The 21,282-nt window shown below is 44.1% G+C and overlaps 1 protein-coding gene across 6 annotated transcripts in view; it reads left to right on the top strand.

The window, feature by feature from the left end:
- Positions 1-21,282, top strand: part of POMT2 (protein O-mannosyltransferase 2) — a 46,193-nt gene that overhangs the window by 5,153 nt on the left and 19,758 nt on the right. For 3 of the 6 annotated variants that reach the window (XM_054026529.1, XM_054026527.1, XM_054026532.1), the window contains exons 5-13: positions 781-889; positions 6,708-6,867; positions 10,054-10,160; positions 12,296-12,378; positions 14,263-14,325; positions 14,796-14,905; positions 17,104-17,170; positions 17,991-18,063; positions 20,423-20,501. In XM_054026529.1, coding sequence (XP_053882504.1) covers positions 781-889; positions 6,708-6,867; positions 10,054-10,160; positions 12,296-12,378; positions 14,263-14,325; positions 14,796-14,905; positions 17,104-17,170; positions 17,991-18,063; positions 20,423-20,501 — 851 coding nt within the window. The remainder of the gene's footprint in view (positions 1-780; positions 890-6,707; positions 6,868-10,053; positions 10,161-12,295; positions 12,379-14,262; positions 14,326-14,795; positions 14,906-17,103; positions 17,171-17,990; positions 18,064-20,422; positions 20,502-21,282) is intronic. The other 3 variants (XM_054026528.1, XM_054026531.1, XM_054026530.1) reach the window with 3 other exon arrangements.

Genomic DNA, 21,282 nt, shown 5'->3' with positions numbered 1-21,282 from the left:
CCCGCCAAGAAGAAGTCACTGATGAGAAAGGATAGACACTGCCTCCCTTCTAAGAGCTGAATAACTGCAATCTATATAGTGCTTTTTATTCATAAAGTTCACAAAGCATTTTATAATCTGATTTAGTTTATAGGTATTTCTGTGGTGCTCATTGCTTTACTATTAGAGTACATTTAAATGCAAGAATTTTAAAAACTGCATGAAAGATGTATAGCTAGAGATAATTTTGCCCACTACTGAAATACAGACACCTCTGGTATGGGATATAGCAGCTGTTTAATAGTGCACAGCAATGCTAAATAAGACTTCAGGGTAGTAAGTCAATAAAGGTTCTGTGTATAATTGAAATTATAGAGAAGGATTTAGATAGGCAGAATAGAATTACCTGAGTTAGAGACGGGCCATTTAACACAAAGACTCTCAAAAAGCATCACAAGATTTTTAATATCCCCAAGTCAAAGCTCTTTCTGTCTTTCTGTCTGTCTGTCTGTCTGTCTTTCTCATTCCTAGCTCCCATTTGTTCAAAGAATCAGGAACTGAGAACATAATCTGTTTGCTGCATGGCAATTCAGAGCTCTGCTGTTTGGGCCATTTGAAAATAACATTTCAAAGTTTCTTACTATGGTCAGAGTTGAGACATGCTGACCTGTTTCTAATCCCACCATTGCCCATGCTGTCTCTTGACTAAGCTGTGAGGAAACTGGCTTGCTACAGACACTGCTCTAGGTTTTCTTTGAAACTGAGACATCTCTTAGTATAGTTGGGTGTTTTATTTTTCAGATACAGGCTGCATTACTCTGTCCCAGTACATCCTGCTTGACCCCATTCTGATGTTCTTTCTTATGGGAGCTGTGCTGAGTATGGTGAAGTGTAACTCCTGTGCAGATAGGTAAGATGGTGATCATTTTTTATTATGCCATAGATGTATGAGCCTTCATGCATGTACAGGGAGACAATATGATAGTGGGAGCGTGAGGAGAGGGGATGGGTGAAAGGAGAAGAGGGAGGGAATTTGGCTCCTTGGAGAAGGGGAAAGAGACTAGTGTGAACATGGGAGCTTTCTGAGAGTCATGGATGGGAATGGACCTTTATAGGTCATCTCGTCCAATCCCCTGCACTGATACAGGACTAAGTAATATCGACTATCCCTGACAGGTGTTTGTCTAACCTGTTCTTATAAACCTCCAATGATGGAGAATTTATAATCTCCCTAGGCAATTTGTTTCAATACTTAACTACCTTTACAGTTAGGAAGTTTTCCCTAATGTCCAAACTAAATCTCCCTTGCTGTGATTTAAGCCCATTACTTTTTGTCCTATCCTTGGTGTTTAAGGATAACACTTTATCACCCTCCTTATGACATCCTTTTATGTAGTTGAAGACTGGGTCATGTTTTCTAAATCTTTTATTATTTGTATTGCTCTCCTCTGGACTTCCTCCAATTTGTCCTCATCTTTCCTGAAGTGTGGTGCCCCAATGAGGGTCTTATCAGTGTTGCAAAGAATGGAAGAATTACTTCTAGTGTCTTGCTTACCACACTCCTGCTAATACATTCCAGAATGATGTTTGCTTTTTTTATAACAGTATTGCATTGTTGACTGATATTTAGTTTATTCACTATACCCCCAACATTTTTTTGCAGTACTGCTTCCTAGGCAATCATTTCCCATTTTGTATTTGTGCAATTATTCCTTCCTATTTGTTTCCGACCATTTCTCCAATTTGTCAAGATCATTTTGAATTCTAATCCTTTCCTCCAAAGCACTTGCAACCCCTCCCAGCTGAGTATCCGCCTCAGATTTTATCAATGTGCTCTCTGTGCCATTATCAAAATAATTTATGAGGATATTGAATAGAACCAGATCCAGGACCGATCCCTGTGGGTCCTCACTTGATATTCCCTGTGAGCTTGACTGTTACCCATTTCATAACTACTCTGAATATGGTTTTCCAACCAGTTGTGCGCCCATCTTATAGTAGATTGGTCTAGGTTATATTTTCCTGGTTTGCTTATGAGAAGGTCATGTGCGACAGTATCAGAAGCCTTACTAAAGTCAAGATATATTGCAAGTACTGCGTCCCCCCCCCCCCCATCCACGTTTGTTATCCTGTCAAAGAAGGATGTTAGGTTGGTTTGACAGGATTTGTTCTCAGCAAATCCATGTTGACTGTTACTTATTGCCTTATCTTCTAAGTGCTTACAAACTGATTGATTATTTGTTCCTTTTTCTTTCCAGTACTGAAGTTAAGATGACTGGTCTATAAATCCCTGGGTTTCCTTATTTCCCTTTTTATAAATAGGTACTATATTTTCCCTTTTCCAGTCCTCTGGGATCTCTCCCATCCTTCACATGTTCTCAAAGATAATCGTTAATGGCTGACAGATCTCTTCCGCCAGTTCTTTAAGCATTCTAGGATGTATTTCACCGTGCCCTGCTGACTTGAAGACATCTAACTTGTCTAAGTAATTCTTAACTTGTTCTTTCCCTATATTAGCCTCAGATCCTACCCTATTTATCTTGATGTTCATTGTGTTAGTCATCTGATCACTGCTAAACTGGTGAAAAACGGAAACAAAAAAGTATCAGGGGGTAGCCGTGTTAGTCTGGCTCTGTAAAAAGCAACAGAGTGTCCTGTGGCACCTTTAAGACTAACAGATGTATTGGAGCATAAGCTTTCGTGGGTGAATGCCCACTTCGTCGGATGCATGTAATGATGATACATTCACCCATGAAAGCTCATGCTCCAATACATCTGTTAGTCTTAAAGGTGCCACAGGACTCTCTGTTGCTTGAAACAAAAAAGGCATTTAGCATTTCAGCCATAGTTGTGTTTTCTGTTAGTCTTTCCCTCCTCATTGAGTAAAAGGGCTTATTCTGTCCTTGGTTTTCCTCTTGCTTCTAATGTATTTGTAAAAATGTTTTCTTGCTGCCCTTTTATGTCCCTAGCTAGTTTAATCTCATTTTGTGCATTGGCCTTTCTAATTTTGTCCCTGCATTCTTGTGTTCTTCTATATTCATCCTTTGTAATCTGACCTACTTTCTACTTTTTGTATGATTCTTTTTTGAGTTTTAGGTTGTTGAAGATCTCCTGGGTAAGGCAGGGTGCTCTTATCTTATTTCCTATCTTTCTATACATTGGGATAGTTTGCTCTTGTGCCCTTAATAATGTCTCTTTAAAAGACTTCCAACTGTACTGAAATCTTTTTTCACTTAGACTTGCTTCCCATGGTATGTAACTATTCTCAGAGTTTGCTAAAGTCTGCCTTCTTAAAGTCAATGGTCTTTATTCTGCTGTTTTCCCTCCTACCATTCCTTAGAATCATGAACTAAATCATTTCATGATCACTTTCACACAAGCTGCCTTCCACCTTCAAATGCTCAACTATTTCCTCTCTGTTTGTCAGAATCAAATCTAGAGCAGCCTCTCTCCTAGTTGCTTTCTCCATTTTATGTAATAAAAAGTTGTCTCCAATGCATTTCAAGAACTTGTTGGATAATCTGTGCCCTGCTGTATTATTTTCCCAACAGATTTCTGGGTAGTTGAAGTCTCACATCACCACCAAGTCCTATGCTTTGGATGATTTTGTTAGTTGTTTAAAACAAGCCTCATCAACCTTTTCTTCCTGGTGAGGTGGTCTATAGTAGACCCCCTACTATGACATCACCCTTATTTTTTACCCCTTTTATTCATACTCAGAGACTTTCAACAGGTCTGCCTCCCACTTCTATCTCAAGCTCAGTGCATGTGTATACATCTTTGATATACAAGGCAACACCTCCCTTTTCACCCTGCCTATCCTGAACAAGCTATACCCTTCTATACTATTATTCCAGTCATATGAATTTTCCTATCAAGTCTCTGTGATGCCAGTTATGTTGTAATTGATTATTCACTAGTATTTCTAGTTTTTCCTGTTCATTCCCCATGCCTTTGATTAGTATACAGACATCTAAGATGTTCATTAGATTTCCCCTCTATTGTTCCTCTTTTCTTTCCTTTGTCCCTGCTCTGATTTCCCATGTTTCTCCCAGATTCTGACCCTTCACCCGTGTCTTCATATTCTGGACTTACATGTAGGCTTTTGTTGAACCTAGTTTAAAGCCCACCTCACTAGATTAGCCAGTCTGTATCCAAAGGTACTCATCCCCTTCTTTGTTAGGTGGACCAAATTTCTTCTTAGCAGTCCTGCTCGAGGAGATGAAGCCCTCCTGGCGACACCATCCTCTTCTTCGCATGGTTGTGTGGAAAAGGGTTAAGGCTGGGCGAGACATAGGAAGTACATGGGAGAGAGGATTGAGTAGAGAATGGGGTATGAAAGCCAGTTTGAGAGGAAGCATTCACAGAGATATCGATGGTGTGGATCTATGCAAGAGCCTTGAAGGTAAAGACAAGAAACTTGAACTTCCTATGACAACAAGGGAAGCTAGGGGAGGGCGTGATGTGGTCAGAGCAGTAGAATAGTTAGATTTTACCACCTGCTTTGCTCTTAATGGTAAGACTTTTGTATGTCCTCTTGCCCAATTTCTAAGGCCCAATTCCTTTGTTTCCAGGCTAGGGAAGCTCTGCTTTTTCATAACGATGAGTCCATGAATATTTATAAAATAGTATAATTTGTTGGGCTTCAAGGATTGGTATCCTAGCATTTTTGGAAGTGTTTACATGAGATTTCTGAATGAAGCAGTAATGTGTTCCAGGCTAGCTGGTCTACACATATCCAAGAGGCATGATCTTGCTTACAGAGCATTTGGGGATCCTGAAGAGTTTATGTAAGGTGGAGCCACATAGGGCATCTTCCCCACAATGGAACCAAAATCAGATGATGTGATAACTAAGTATATACTCGATCATAAGCCGGTTCGTTTATAAGCTGACCCTCCCCAAGATGGATAAGTAAAAATGGAAATTTTTTATGTCCCATTCATAAGCTGACCCTATAATTCAGGGGTCGGCAAATTTTGGCTCCCAGGCCATCAGGATAAGCCACTGTAGGGCCAAGATGGTTTGTTTACCTCGAGCGTCCGCAGGCACGGAGGTAAACCTAAGTAAACAAATTGTCCTGGTTCGCCAGCTGCTTACCCTGACGGGCCGGGACAGCAACTGGTGGGGAATTTTTTTGGGGGGGAGAAGCTGGGGATCAGGGGAGTAACCCCTGTGACCACCCCCCACATGACCCCACCCTGAGGCCAGGACCCCCACACTCTCTCCATTCCATCCCTTCCCTTCCCACCTTATCTGGGGAGGGCTGGGGGAGGATGTCTCTGGCCTGGCTGGAGCTGCTCCGGTAGATTGTGCAGCGCGGCCACAGCCCGCTGCGGCAGGCCAGACTGGGCGGCGCGGCCACAGCATGTTCCAGCGGGCTGGGCCGGGCGGCGCGGCCGCAGCGGGCTGTGGGGGCGGGGCCGGGCGGCGCGGCCGCAGCAGGCTGTGGGGGCGGGGCCGGGCAGCGCGGCTGCAGCCTGCCAGCCCCGAACCTGCAGCTGCTTCGGAGGCTGGGGGGAGAACAGCATGGCCAGAAGCGGAGAGCCTCTGGCCCCGCCTCTTCCCTTCTGTCTCTGCTGGCTGTGCTACCTCTCTTTGCTCCCTCTGTTGCAGGGAGGGGCTGTGTCCCACCTCTCCCTCTCTATACCCGTTCATAAGCTGACCTCCTTCTCTGGTGCTTCCCTTTTTTACTAAAAAAATTCGGCTTATGAACGAGTATATACGGTAAGCTTTACCCTTTTGTGATCTGTACCATTGTGTGAAATGTGCTGTAAAATTGACTGTGCTGTCTCAGTGTGACTGACTACAGCAGACATGGCTAGTGTGGCCCATCTAAAGTCACGCAATGCTGCCTGCAGCCATCCTCATTTACAACACGCAGCATGTAACCTGTAAACTACAAACTCCTAGTGTACTGTGCTCCATCTGATCAGCTCAAGATGCAGTATTCTATGCTATGATCTGTAGTTTTCATTGGTTGTCTCTTTATTCAAGATTGGGGCAGCAGTAAACAGATCCATTTAATGTAAATTAGGAGTGGCCCTCTGGCTTCTGGCTAGTGCAGATGTGACTTTTGATTGAGCAAAATATGCTACCCAGAGGTAGTGAGTCAGTGGGAGAGGAGCTAATAAACTTCCACCCACCTCCTCACCTCCACTCATCTTTTCCCTACTGTTTGGTTTTAGTCTTGTTTCTTTTGCTGTCGTTAACACTTGTGCTGTGGATAGGAAGATATTCTACACCAGTATTTTTCTGATATAGGCCTATTGAAGATACAAGGAGGAGCCTAGCCAGTATCTGTCCCCCTCCCATGTCACAGCCCTTTGACTCTTCCATCCTTGCCATGTCATGGAGCAAGAGTCGTAGCGCTCCTCTCAGACCCAGGCCTCCTGTATATGGACTGTTGCCAAACCCATTAGGTGTAGGCTGTGGTTCTATTCTCCTCCTGAAGCCCTCCTTACAGGGTTGGCCAGGTTTCAATAGAGGCCCTTTACAAACATCAAAACAAGGGTGCGCTTGGACCCTTCCAAAATTCATGAAAAATGTCAACTTTATTTCCCCACTTCCAGTGAAAGACCCCAGAGAAATGGAACAGGAGGCAGTGGTAACAGGTTTTGCAGTTGCCCAGGACCTGCTCTGAGCAGATGATTTCCTGTTTGTTTCAATTGGTGCTGTTTGCACTTGTAGCTATCATTAAACAGTGACCTGCTCTGTCTGTTGTATAGGCCGTTTTCTGCCTCCTGGTGGTTCTGGCTGAGTCTGACTGGGATCAACCTTGCTGGAGCGATAGGGGTGAAGTTTGTTGGCCTCTTTGTAGTCCTCTTGGTTGGACTGAACACAGTTTATGATCTTTGGGAGTTGCTGGGGGACCTCAGCCTGTCACTGGTGAGTGTCCAGAATTTTTCTTTATATTTAGTGTTTTTCCCCCTTGTTAACTTCACTGCTTTTGATATTCATGAAAACTGCTTGCTATCAGTTTGTCTGCAGAGGACAGCTGATAGATATTGAAGCCAGATGATGACTGGAATTGAGAGGTATAATGAAAAACCAGTCGTCTCCTGTGTTTTTTTTTTTTAAAAAAAAACTGTCAGCAGGATATAATGCACCCAGAGGGTGTTCATTGGAGAGACCTCTTGCCTTTTGGGTTGCATGCATTAGATTTCATTCTAGATTAAATGCATATCAAGGATGGCCAGACAATAGCCCATAGTTAGCCATCATCTGGAATTCTACAGTATGGCCTTCTAAAGAGAAGTGCTTCCTGCTAGATCGGGGGTAGTCAATTATTTGTCAAGATCCAGATTTCTTGGTCAAGGTCCAGACTCCAGAAAAAATAACAACAATAATGGTAATAAGTAAAAAAAAGATTTCAAGTTCTGTTCAAAAGCGTCTGGCGGTCCAGATTTGGCCCACGGTCTGCCTATTGACTACCCCTGTGCTAGATGTTCCTAATTTGCTGCACTTAATATGCATGCAATGGAGCAGGTTGATGCTGTCTTCATTTCCAATACAAGGATACAGCCTGCACAGACTGCGAGGGCATGTAACACTTCATTGGGATCCAGTGGCTTACTTGTAGTGTATACTGTGTGACTTGCAGTCTCTACAGGATACACTGTTGTGTTGAAGATGAAGGCAGCTGTACTCTGCTCCATTTTACACAAATGCAGCGCAGCAGCTTTTAGGCTCTGGGTAACTTGCCAATGCAGTTGTTAAAGGAGAAAAGGTCAGGTGCTCTGGCTTAAAAAATATTGCATATAGTATTTGAGGGCTATGAAATCTGACGTTTATTACCTCAGAGATGTCTTCGATATCCCATTTAAGATCGTGCAGAGAGAGAGACTATTCAAGCACATCTTTATAAAAAAAAAAAAAGTGTTTAAATTCTTCTTTTGTCCCAGCCTGTTATGAAGTTTGAAAATTCTATTTGTTCTGCTTACTGGTTTTGTCCTTTTCTTATTTCACAAACATTGTTTTTTTCTTCTCTGCCTTGGCAACCCTTCGTCAGTTACTCTGAAAAAGAACTAGTAACTAGTAAAAGCCTAAAAGCATGAATAACTTTTCTCCATATTGCCTATGGAACTGGTTTTGGTTTGTTTACATGTCATTTATTTGGAAAAAATTTGATTTCTAGAACCTGCACCTCATCTTGGCCTACTGCTGTTTTGTTCATTGCTCTTTAGTGATGTCATATTTTTCTTCTTTTCTCAATACAAATACAAATAAATAGTAAAAATAGTTATTGTAACAAAAAGAGATTTTGTAAAAAGAGAAGTGTTTTGTGCTGATCCAATCTGGGGATTGGGGACTAGATTCCTGAATTTTAATCCCAGCTCAGATGTTGATCGACACTGTGGCTTTAGTTATGTAATTTAAACCAAAATTTTCAGAAGTGGCAGTGATTTTTGGGTGCTCAACTGATGCTTTGGGATGGATTTTTTCAGAAGTACTGAGCCAACGGCATCTTCTACTCCTGGGAGAATTCTGCGCCAAAAATTAAAAATTCTGCGCACAATATTTTAAAATTCTGCATATTTTATTTGTCAAAATAACACAATATAATCACGCCAGTTTCAACTGTTCAGTTAATTTATTTCAAAATACCTGTGAACAAGTATGTCAATAATACAGACACCAAAAAAAGATTTCCCCGGGAGTAGAGAGTTAAATAAACATCTACGACAACGCAGTTCCAAGTCAGGGGGTGCTGCAGGGGACTGCGTGGGCATCCCCCTAGAGCCCAGACACCTGCATCCCGCTCCCCTCAGAGTCTGGCCATGGGGCACCCCCAGAGCCCAGACGCTCACACTCCCCTCCCACCAGACCCCAGCCGTGGGGCAACCTGCAGACCAGACACCTGCAGTCCTTAGCCCCCCAGACTCCAGCCGTGGGGTAACCCCCAGCCCAGACACCCGCACCCCCCTATTCCCTCAGAGCACAGCCATAGGGCATTCCCACCCCAGACACCCTATCCCCCCAGTGCCTTTACTCCCCCCAGCTTCTTTACTGTCCCTCCAGGGGACGTGGTGTGGCCCTGCCATTCCTCACCCTTTGCCAGAGCTAGGTCTCCCAGGCCCTCTTCTGTCCCTGGGTTGATGAGGATTAAGCCGGGCAGCCAGAGCATACAGACCCTCCATCCTCGCTGGGCTGGGTGCTCCGCTAACTGCGAGTTGGGCTCTGCAGAGTATAGCAGCCCTTCGCAGTGGCCAGCAGCTCTGCAGCCCTAGTTCTGCAGGGGAAACATGAAATTCTGTACAGAACATTAATTCTGCACAAATTCTGCTTTCCACAGTGGCGCAGAGTTCCCCCAGGAGTAATATTCCATTGACTTCAGTGGGTGCAGGATCTGGACCACAACGAAACATTGTCAGTATTTTCCCTATTAGTTTAAAAATAATTTGCCTTGGTGTTAGGAGATGGGAGTTGCTTTACTTATCACTTAGCTATTATGCTCGTACAAAAACCTAAGATAGATGAAATAGACACCAATTAAACCTGATTTTGGCAGCCTTAACCTCTATATATCCAAATTCTTAGCAAATTTGGGTAATCAAGTAGCCATTTTTAAACCCACATCTAAGACAGCCTCAGGATTTCCCCTAAGACTCTCATAAATTGGTCCTCCCCATGCCCTCTTTTTCTCCCTTCACCACATAGCCACAGTTCCTATTCCACAAGCTTCTCCCCACCCTTCATTTATTTTCAAGTCCTGTGCTACCCCAATAAACTATATAAGCAATATGGGCCTGATTTTTCAAAGGTGTTGATCTTGGGCAGCTCCCATCGACTTCAGTTGCAGAAGTGGGTCCTGAGCATTTCTAAAAATAAAAACTATTTTTTCCCATATTTTCAAATTAGGCTACTTTTTGGGGAGCGCATTGGGAGAGTATGGCTTGGCTTCCACCTTTCCCTCAGCCTTTTTGGGGAAATCTTGCAGTTTGCTAAGGAGCTAGTTGGTCTTGTGTGCCATGGTGGTTTCTATGAATAGTCTCCCACCACAGGGACACTCCTGGCAGTCGCAATCAGGAGGGTTTCTGCTGCCACTCTGTTTGATTTGGATTCTGTCTGCAGGTCACACTAGGGAAACACTTGCTGGCTCGTGTATTCTGCCTCATCCTGCTGCCCCTCGCGCTCTACACAGCTCAGTTTGCTGTTCACTTTGCAGTGTTAAATAAAAGGTATTTCTCAAGCTTTCCTACTTACTTTCTCCCTCAGCACAGAAAGAAAATCACCTCCCCTTCCCTTTTGAATTGAGAGTCACTGTTTATTCTGCCTTTAGTAATTTTAAGGTTTCAGAATCAGAAACACATTTACAAGCCACATCTTAGCCTAGATTCCCACCCAGACTAAAACGTAGTTCTTACAAGGATGGCTCTGTGCACACCAGCCAGCCAAATCATGTTAGTAGTAGTTGGTTCAGCTGTCACAGAGTTCAGAAACTGCTTAAACGTGGTTTCCTGCCCAGTGTAGGTAGATCGAATAGATTTAATTAAATCAGCTTAATATGTTTATTTGTACAGAGACTTAGTAGCTATTTAAGTGGAGGCTATAATAGTAACTCTGGCCCCTTCCGTCTAAGCATCTTTAAATGTCTTGCAGATGCTAATTAAGTCTCACAGCTCCCCTTCCTCTGCATTATTTGGCATAATTATCCCCTTTTATACAGAAGGGGAAAGCGAGGGGAACTGACTCACTCAAGGTCACATAGCAAATCAGCGGCAGAGGTGGGATTAGAACCCTCCTCTGAGTCCCAGCCTAGTATTTTAACCACCCTCCTTCCATTCTGGCCCTAATCAGATTGTGATACAGGGCTCAAATGCCTTTGTTTTTTTCTTATTTGTTCACTTGGTTTCAGTAGTACCCATAATGAGAGCTGACTGGAAGATAACTTTTCTGTTTCATGGTGGCTACTTTCAATGTTTTGAAATTTTGTTTTCATTCTGCATTGAAAGAAAAACAAAACATTTCAAATGTTTTCACACAAACAAAAGTTGTGTGTGTTTGAGAAACCAGTCTCGCTCTGTAGCAGGGGTGGCCAAACTTACTGACCTGCCGAGCCACATACGACAATCTTCAGACGTTCGAGAGCCGGGACATGCCTGCCAGGGCTCCATCCCCATGGGGTGCGCCTGCCAGGGCTCAGGGCATCAGCCCTGCGGGAAGAGGAGTCTTGGGGCTGCAACCCAGCGGGAGGCACCTTGAGGCTTCAACCCTGCTCTTGCTGAAGCTCTGAGCCCCTCTTCCCTGTTGGGCAAAAGCCCTGAGCTCCTCCCGCCCCAAGTCTGGTAGGCGAAGAATGGGTGGGGCGGGGAAGGAGTATGGGGAGTTTCGCAAGCCACACTTTAACTGTAAAAGAGCTGCATGCAGCTCACGAGCCATGGTTTGGTCACCCCTGCTCTATAGCCTGGTGTTTAGGGTCTTGGCTTGGGATGTGAGAGACCTAGGTTCAAGTCCCTGCTCTGCCTGATTCAGAGCAGATTTTTCATCCCATATCACTCCAAATCAAGTCCAAAAAGAGACTTTAAACATGGTTCTCTCACATCCCAGGCTAGTACTCTGATTAGAGTATTCTCTACCTCCATGCACCCAGGTTCTGGATCCAAAAACCTTCCTGACAAAAAATGTGCAGAAACTGGTACAGCTCCACAAAACACACAGGTTTTGATGAAATAGCTTATTTTGGTGAAATTTCATTTCACCAGAAATGTTCTGACCAGTTCATCATATGGTAGGTGTCTCCAAAGAAAAGATTGATGCTGTGCATTGGGAATGGGTGTGACAGATTAGTAAGGTTGTCAAGGTGGTGATTGGGCATATAGTGGTAATAGAAGGCTAAGGTAATAACTATTTAAAAATCAGTAAGATCTATGAATTCTTTCTATTTACTCCTCAGACATGTAGGTATAAGTCAGGTAGTCTCACCACAAGTATCACAGCAGAAGTGAGTCTATAGTAGCAATAGAGGGGATGTGACTTGCCCAAGGTGAGATAGTGAGTCGAGGAATGTGCCACTTTCAAAGAAAACTCACTGTTCTTCTTACTGAACTAAAAGGATTAACTTTTGTTGTCCATAGAAAAACCTTGAAGCTGTTGAAAATCACCCATGAGAGTGTATTTGTCATAGCCAAGTGAGTCAGATCCCATTGTGAGAGGTAGATCCCTACAAGAGCTGAAGTTTTCTTTCCCCGGTGTTCTGAGGCAGACTAATTGTCTTATCTGTTTCCTCCTTTAAAATGATTTGGTAATGCATATTTCAGTTCTGCACACTTGTTTCCATAGTCTCATGGTCTGCACATTCTTTGCTCTCTCCTAGTGGGCCCGGGGATGGTTTTTTCAGCTCTGCCTTTCAGTCCCGACTGATTGGGAACAATCTTCACAATGTCTCCGTTCCAGAGCGTAAGTGTCCAGTTCCTTGGGGAAGTAAACTCCTCAAACCAACCCTGGCACATAACTATGTCTTTAAAAAACCAAAAGACATCGTTAGCCGGTCAGCAGATTCACCAGCAAGAGTGAGCTTTGCTAGAGATTAGGCTGTGTGTCAGCTCCCTGCCACACCTGTTTGTCTGTGTCACTAGCAAATGCTTCGAGACTCTGCCAGTCTAAATCTTGCCTTGCAGGTAACAATCAATGAATCCCAGTTTGTGAGTTCCCCAGATGTCTCCCTGCAGTGTCCAGTCCCTCTTGCTGTGATACTCACAGAAATTAAGTTCACTGCCTCCAAAGAGACAGTGTACACACCAGCCTGTTGGGTTAGCTGGTGAGTCACGCTTCACTTTAATATGCATCACTGAGATGGCTTTGTAATAGAACAAGAATAAATTTAATGATAAAGAATAGAAATTTAAGTAATACTAAGCAAGAGAAAAAGAGATGGTATAGTTACAGACAAAACAAAATAAAACAGACTTTCTAGTGTCTAAAGCTTGACAGATTACAGTCTTGGTCTCAGGCAATTTCTCACCTATAATCAGTTCCCAGAGACTTCAGCTCACATGGATGAAGGATCTAACTTTCATAGATTCCAAGAGCTCTGGCCTTTTTAGTTCTTTAAGTGATTTATAACTAAAATGTCTTTTTGTTCGCTTATATTACCCTGTAGCAGAGGGCACTCATCTGTTGAGTGCTTCCTGCTACTGGGTGCAGTACTGCAGTCCTTTCCCCACTCCTGGCACCCCCTGTAGGTTGTCAACCTTGCTTGGCGGGTCTTCAATAGCGTGGCCCTCTGGCCAGGTCACACAATCCTAATGAACCCCTTTTAGGGTAACAAAAATCCAATGTCTACCTGCTCTCACCAGTGTCTTCAACCCCAGTTCTGGGTCCTTTAAATTCAGCCGTTCGCCTGGGCTTCCAAACAAGCCTTGTCCTCTTCTCAGGGTTTATACGACTTTGTCCATGGGGGAACTGTGGCCTGCCCACTACTCCAGCTCCCAACCCATGGACCTTATAAACAGCAGCCATGTACTGCTCACTTCAATTCATTGTTGCTACTTCCCTGGGCCTTTTCCCACCTGGCTCCTTTAATTTCACCTCTTATCTCAGGGTTAAAGTTCTCAGGCCTTCTCTCTCCCAGCTTAAGCAAATGCAGCCAATTGAGCTCCTTTGGACTGAGGGGAGCACCCTTTCTTGCTCCTTTGGCTCCAGCCAGGAGCTGATCTTCTAAGGCTCTGAAGCTCATTTTATCTGAACCTGCTAGTCTCAGATTGGCTGCTTCCATACAGCCTCTCTAGGCACGCCTGGGGGACCTACCTTCACTGCTCCTTTCCTAGGATGGAGTGTAGTAGGCCAAGGGGGCACCTCCAGGGATCCACAAAGGCCTGGTACACACCAGTACGTACTCACAGTCCATTGTCTATGCTTCCAGCCCAGGAAGATTTGCTGGGGGTGCAGACTCTGTCCCCGTGTGCTTACTAAGCTCTTTCTTCCCCCACTTGTTAGCTTGGTTGCTTTGTTTACCTTGTATGTAAATGTACTTTCATTGTCCTCTCCTGTAGTCAAGCCAGTCAGACAGCAGAATCCATATTCTTTTGTCTAGGACAGGATTGATTTATGCACTGCCTCCAAAATACATTTTAAGAGTATATTTCCAGCACATATACCTAATTCTTTGTACCACAACCCATACATGCATCATGCAATGATATTCATGACCAGCATTTCACCAGTTTACATATGGTACCCTACATGAAATCTTAGACACATATTGTTACTCCTGGGTGAATTCTGCGTCACTGTGTGTGCGCAGAATTCATGTCCCCTGCAGATTTCTTTGCTTCCCCACAGAAAATGACAGGGAAGCAAAGGGAAACTGCAAGAGCAGTGACATGCCCCTTCCCAGCAGTGCAGGTGAGTCGTTTCCAGTGCCTGGAAGAGCTGGCGGAGAGGTAAATCATTGTACGGGGGCAGGATTGGGGATGCCCATGGGTGTAGTTTGGAGGGGCAGAGGGACAAACAGAGGCATGGTGCCATTGTTCCCCACCCTCCCTTTATTCCCCAATTTCTATGAAAGCAGAGCTATTTGGGTGAGGAAGGGTGCCCCTCTGGCTCAGTGACTTTGCAGCTGGACCCCACCTCCTGGGTCCTAATGCCGGTTGTCCTCCCCTTCTATGTTCTAGGGACTATAAGGGAGGGTGGTGAAGAGCCACTAAGTGAATTTGATGCCGCCTGGTAGCTGACTATAATTATGCATGAGAAGGAAAATAGGCCTGCCTCAAAAGAAAGAGAAGTGTCTATACCTTGAGTTACCGTACTACAGCTTGACTGTGAGATGAAGTTTTACAGAAGAGATCCTTAAGACCTGTTGTCTCCCCTTTCAGATCTGGCCTATGGTTCTGTGATCACAATGAAGAACCTTCGGATGGCAGGGGGGTACCTTCATTCACACTGGCACTTGTACCCCGAGGGTGTGGGGGCTCGTCAGCAGCAGGTCAGTGTGTCACTCTACCACTATCTCTCACTGCTGCCAGCATGCTCTGCTGACTTTGGAGCTTCCAGAAGATTTATATCCTCTAATACAATTGTCCCCAACCTTTTCCATGGGGCAGGCGCCGGACAACTAGCCGCCGAGGACTGTGGCTGCCGGACAAGCAGCAACCGAAATGCCGCCGTGAAGCGGCAACGTCAAGAGGCGTCTCCGCCGAAATGCCGCCAAAAATCGGCCGCGTTTTGGCGGTAGTGCTTCTTGACGTTGACGCTTCTCGGCGTTATTTCGGCGGCTGCTTGTCCGGCGTCCAGTAGGCGGGCGCATATGGATGCCCTGGTGGGCGCCATGGCACCCGCAGGCGCCGCGTTGGGGACCCCTGCTCTAATAAAAGCAGCTGTTCTTTCCCGCTGTCATGTTCTTTTATCACACTGCTTGGGGAGGTGCAACTCTTTACAGTTCCCCTTTTGAGATTTAGCATGACATTCCCAAAGACCTACTGCACTGAGCGTTCGGACATAATAGTGATAGAGGCCACATAAGTATTTATATCCTATACTGGCCTCTGAGAACCACATGAGGGGGTGAGGATAGGGTGCTGAGCTTTGCCCTTGTTTGGAAATCCTAGCAGTACAGGTGCCTGAATTCATAGCACTCTTACACCAGGACAGGTGGCCTGCGATACTAAAGATGCATTAAAATAAGGAGGTTGTCTTGCATGCCAAGACAACATAAAAAGAAAGAGCAGCTGCCATCTCATGGAAAAGAGTGAAAATTCTTATGTTTAAAACAAATCTACTTCTTGATTTTGAAGGGGGCATCATTAAGAGTAAGAGCAGAGGAATGGGAGTCAGGACTTTTGCTTTCTGTTCCCAGCTCTGCCACTGACCTCCTCTGTGATCTTGGAAAGTAACTTCCTCCTTTTGTGCCTCAATTTTCTTATTTCTGTTTTGAGGATAATGATGAAAATGACGGGGAGTTTGAGGGTTCATTTATTAGATTAGATTTATATTTCTTTAGATTTATAAACTAACAGTAGTAAGAGGCACTAGTCTGAACTTTGTAGACACCTCTGAAAAATAATTAAAATTATAATAAACCAAAGTGAGAATCAGCAACCCCGTAACATATAATATTAGTGAATGAGGCAGCACAAAAATAAAGCAAATTTCCCATTTTCTCTAAGCATCACCCCAGCAATATCTGCTTCCTCAGCGGATTTCCTAAGAAGACATGCTTTGCAATGCATGCATTAGTGTCTGTAAAGTACTTTGAGATCCTCAGATGAAAGCTGTTGAGGATAGACAGTTATTTGCTTCATTTTCCTCCATTCTCTATCACTCGGAACAATTACTTTAGAAATAGGATCTCAGTGTCTGCACCTGCTGCTTATTCCCAATCAGCAATTCTAACCATCCCTTGGTGATATTTACAGTTTGTTGCTGTGGAAGTGATCGAGATGTCAGGCCCAGGATTTCTGATACCAACTGAGGAATATCAGGAAGTTCGTGTTTGCAGAACAGAAGATCTTGTTGTGGAAAGAGCCTCTGAACTAGGACTGAGAGAAGAGATAGAACCATATAGATAGGTCATTAAGTCCATTACTTCTTGTCCTACCTTCATCTGCAGCAAGGGAAATTTAAGTTAGATATTAGGAAAAACTTTCTAACTGTAAAGGTAGTTGAGTAGGCTTCTAAGGGAGGTTGTAGAATCCCCATCATTGGAGGTTTTAAAGAACAAGTTGGCCACCTTTCAGGGCTGGCAAGGACACTTGTCAGGGATGGTCTAGGTATACTTGGTCCTGCCTCAGCGCAGGCCTCTGGGCTTGATGACTTCTTGAGGTCCCTTCCAGTCCTACATTTCTGTGCTTCTATGATATGACTTAGAAGTTATTACCAGGGATGCACAGCACTCGCAGAGCAATAGGGGAAAGACAGACAGAGATGTTGCAGCTACAAGTGACGTGACACACATTGGTAACAATAACTCCATTGAACAAGTGAAGGATGTGTCTGGGTTAAGCAATGTCCAGGAGCCAGGACTTTGTAATTCAGGGACAACATCACAAAGTTATCCTGTATTTAATTTTATTGTATCAGCACTGGATGCACTTGGTATTTTTGCCCTGCTGATTGATGGATCTTGTACTTTGGCTAGACCCTGACTTGTTGGTGAAATGAAATGGTTTATCCTTATGTTTCTAGGTCACTGCCTATTTACACAAGGACTTGAACAATCTGTGGGTTATAAAGAAACATGATTCCAACACAGGTAAACAGAACTCTAGCAAAGTGGACTGTCTAACTGGTGCTTCTATTTTTTTACTACTATATTCTTGGGATCTATTCCCAAATAACAAAGGATTATTGGGGGTGAGGGAGATTATCAATCACATCTTCATATTCCTTCAAGACTGTACAGGTGAGATGTCCTAACTTTGCCCAACTGATGGCTGCATTAGTAACGTGCCAGATGACCAAGGACTGCAATTTATAGGTATAAAGTGGGGCAGATTGCAGTTACCATTTTCTTTAATTCATATGTGTGGCCCACAGAGCTTGTGGATCCCAGCATGCAATAGTCCATTGATCTGAGTGGAAGGCTCCTTTGGTAAAAATGGAATATTGCACGTTGGGACCGTTTGTCTATGCAGACCACATCTTAGAACACAGAAACTATATCTGAAGCATGCTTGGTATCTAGGGTTTCCTTCCCGCACTAGCAGCGCCTAATAAGATTAAAGTTGATTGGCTACTGCTAAAAAAAAAAAAAATCCTTGCTATATATTTAAAGTATATATGTACTGAACGCTGAGGGTTGTTTTCTCAGCCTTTCTGATGTACCCAGGGGCAGCCAATCTTTTTATTTTAGGACAGTATCTGCTGTTTGGAAGCTTCCATTATATGGTTCCAGGAATAACAGTTGGGACTGGTCCTTGGACTGATTCTAGGGGTTGCACCGAGTCTATGGTCCAGTGACGTGAGTTTGCTGAGTGCATCCCCTGTTTGGCTGGGGATCAGCATTCTGAAACCCTCTCTAAGAGTATTGATTCCTTTTCTAAACCCGATGCTATTATCTGTTTTTCTGCCAGCAGATCATTTAGATCCTTCCTACTCTGTGGAGTTTGTGAGGCATGGAGATGTTATTCGGCTGGAGCACAAAGAGTAAGGTGTTTAAGAAATAATAGAAAAATTTAAGAGGTTGTATCTCCCAATCCATGTGTTCTGGGAGTTGAACAGAATTAGCATTTGCCATAGGATTGGTAAATGGGGATGATGGTGTGAGATCTGACCTGCCATTGACTAGAATTAGGCCAGCACAAACCTTCAACAAGTTCTTTGGTGCTGTAGACTAGGGGTTCTCAACCTTTTTCTTTCTGACCTCCCCCCAACATGCTATAAAAACTCCCTGGCCCACCTCTGCCACAACAACTGTTTTTCTGCATATCCAGTAGATTAAAAGCCAGGGACCGCATTAGGTGGTAGCAATCAGGGAAGTTGCCTGGGGCCCAATGCCACAGCGGTCCCACAAAGCTAAGTTCCTCGGGCTTCGGCATCAGCCCCGCAGTGTGGGGCTTGGGCTTCGACTTTCTGTCCTGGGCCCCAGCAAGTCTAACGCTGGCCTTGCTCTCTGGTTTATTTTGGAGGACCCCCCTGAAACCTGCTCGCAGCCCCCCAGGGGGCCCTGGACCCCTGGTGGAGAGCCTCTGCTGTAGACTTTTCTCCATATCTCTATTCCCAGCATGGGATTTGTGGCGTTTCCCTCTGTACAGTCCCATATTTTGAATGGGATCTCTGAACCACTGTCTTTTCTTGGGATGAGTGAGACCTCTAAACAGCTTCATCACGATGAAGTATTTTTCTTTTTGAGAGAACCATCTGCAGCTCCTGAGAAATCTGTCCAGCTGCATGGTATGCAAAGTTAAGGGCTATTCCACAACATGATAGGAATTTCAGACCATTCATTCTATTGTTTGTGCCCAGACCTTTCCCGCTCTTCCAGTTTGTCAAGCAAGATAAGTCCTTAACTTTTGCCTAACATACCAGGAATATGGGGCAAAAAATACCCTCATTATTGCCTTGTGTACCTGGCATGTCCCTGCTGAAGTTCCAGTCAGACACTGAGACTACAGCCATGAAACGGTTTAAAATGATATGCAGGCTTGTCTTGAGTCCTCTCTCTTCAATGAATGGCAAGGAACCCTGGTGTGCTGGTTTTAAATCTGCATTTCCCCCTCCTTTCACTGCGCAACAGAGGAGTTTGCCCTCTCTGAGCATTCATTTCTTTAAATATATAGGACTTCTGTTGACCTGCAAATTGTGCTATATTACTCTGTGACCTTCAGTATTGCCTTCCCCAAGCATTCAAAAAGCATTAATCAGACCCCAAAAAATCATGAGATTTAAAAAATAATAAATGTTGGGTGCTTTTTATTGGCCTTTTGGCTTTTGAACCTTGTTGAGGGTCCATGTTTTCAAACTTTTCTCTGCAACCATGAGAGCTAGAAACTTATTTTTTGTAAGGGAAAGCTGAGATTCTTAAATAATAACGTGATTCCAGCAGCTGGGGCTTTAAGAAAAACACCGAATATATGAGAGTCATGATAAAATCATGAGTTGGCCACACTGGATCTTGTCAATTCTCACATTCAGAGGAGGGCTGGGCCTGAGATAGAAGAACCGAGAAAAACCTAGGAGCTGCACAAATGATGCAGCAAGTGATACTTTTTCTTTTGAGTCCTAGCCTAATGGTTCAGCATGGTGCTAGGGGATTTTGTGCTGCTAGAGCAGTGTTTCTCAAACTGGGGTTGCCGCTTGTGTAGGGAAAGCCCCTGGTGGGCTGGGCCGTTTTGTTTACCTGCCCCGTCCGCAAGTCTGGTTGATCGCGGCTCCCACTGGCTGCGGTTCGCTGCTCCAGGCCAATGGGAGCCGCTGGAAGCGGCACAGGCCGAGGGACTTACTGGCCACCGCTTCCAGCAGCTCCCATTGGCCTGCAGCGGCGAACTGCAGCCAGTGGGAGCTGCGATCAACCGGACTTGCGGACGGGGCAGGTAAACAAAACGGCCCAGCCCGCCAGGGGCTTTCCCTACACAAGTGGCGACCCCAGTTTGAGAAACACTGTGCTAGAAGGTGCAGTCTTTTGCATGGAAAATAAAAACTAACTATCAAGAGTGGTCAAGACCTCATGGCATGTTTTGCAAGAACAGGGATGTTAGCCCTAGTGCCCTGGGTAATTGTATTCTTCTTAAAATTCTGCCTCCCAGTAGTTTCATTTGAACTATTTATTTCTGTGTCCTAAACTGTAGTGTGATATAGTCAGTATGCTTTTGAACTCCCCCAGAGGTGGTTGAATGTGGCCTGTGAAGTGATTCCTATATGTATATGGTTCAGAAATAAATTTGCCTGTAAAGTCCTATGGAATCTGTATAAATGAATCTTTATTGGTGACCAAAATGAAAGCTCTTCACACAAACCATTCTCAATGTAAAATTGAAAACTATGTTTTACTTGTAATTAATTTCAGGACTTCTAGAAATCTTCACAGTCACCAGCATGAGGCCCCCATGACAAGGAAGCACTTTCAGGTCACTGGATACGGAATAGTAAGAATAATTCTTCTTCCGCTTGAGGGAGGTTCATCCCAAGACAAAAGAGTTACTCTTACTTTTAGTTTTTTGTCTCTTAGCCAGTTTCTTATCCATGAGAACACTTACAATGCATGAAAGTACATGGGAGGTTATAATGGAAGTTGGAGCTCATTACACAGGTTAATATATGATGTATGTCGGTGTGTAAGAATTAGAATAGCACATATTAAGATCTTTCCAAAATGTGCACATAGAAAGAAACAGCTTTAAACTATCACCACAACCCTAACTTTGTCAGCACCAGACTCTTTAAATTCTAACTTTAAAGCTGCACTGACAGGTATTATTTTTCTGTACACCGGCTTGTGATATAGACAAATGGCTTCTGGGGTCTAAACTGAGCAGTGCTCTGACTTTTGTAAATGAAATCTGCTTTGAGTCTTAAATGCCCAGAGGCAAGAGACTACTCAATAAACCCACTATGCTGCCCAGCCAAACCATCCAGTTAAAAATCCCTTTAAAATGTAACTTCATATCTTGAGAGCCACATATGAAGTTGAGGCAAAGAATTTTGGAATTGGTGAGGAAAATATGTAGGTAGATAGTAAGCATGGCTACATCATGCATTGCTGGTGTCTATAAAATTATCTTCCTGCTGGGGAATCCAGCAGGTTAACCCAAGTTAAGCTGGGTCTGATCCACTCAGTTTTGTCAACACTGTAAAGTTTCAGAAGCTCCTGTTTTCTGTCTTGTTCTCCAGTGACACGTGCTTTTGGTTTTTTTTTTTGGTGGTGTG

Source organism: Malaclemys terrapin, chromosome 4, assembly GCF_027887155.1.
Source record: "Malaclemys terrapin pileata isolate rMalTer1 chromosome 4, rMalTer1.hap1, whole genome shotgun sequence".
Classification (NCBI taxonomy): Eukaryota; Metazoa; Chordata; order Testudines; family Emydidae; genus Malaclemys; species Malaclemys terrapin.
Note: the sequence above shows the minus strand (reverse complement) of the source record. Positions and strands in the feature narration are given on the sequence as shown.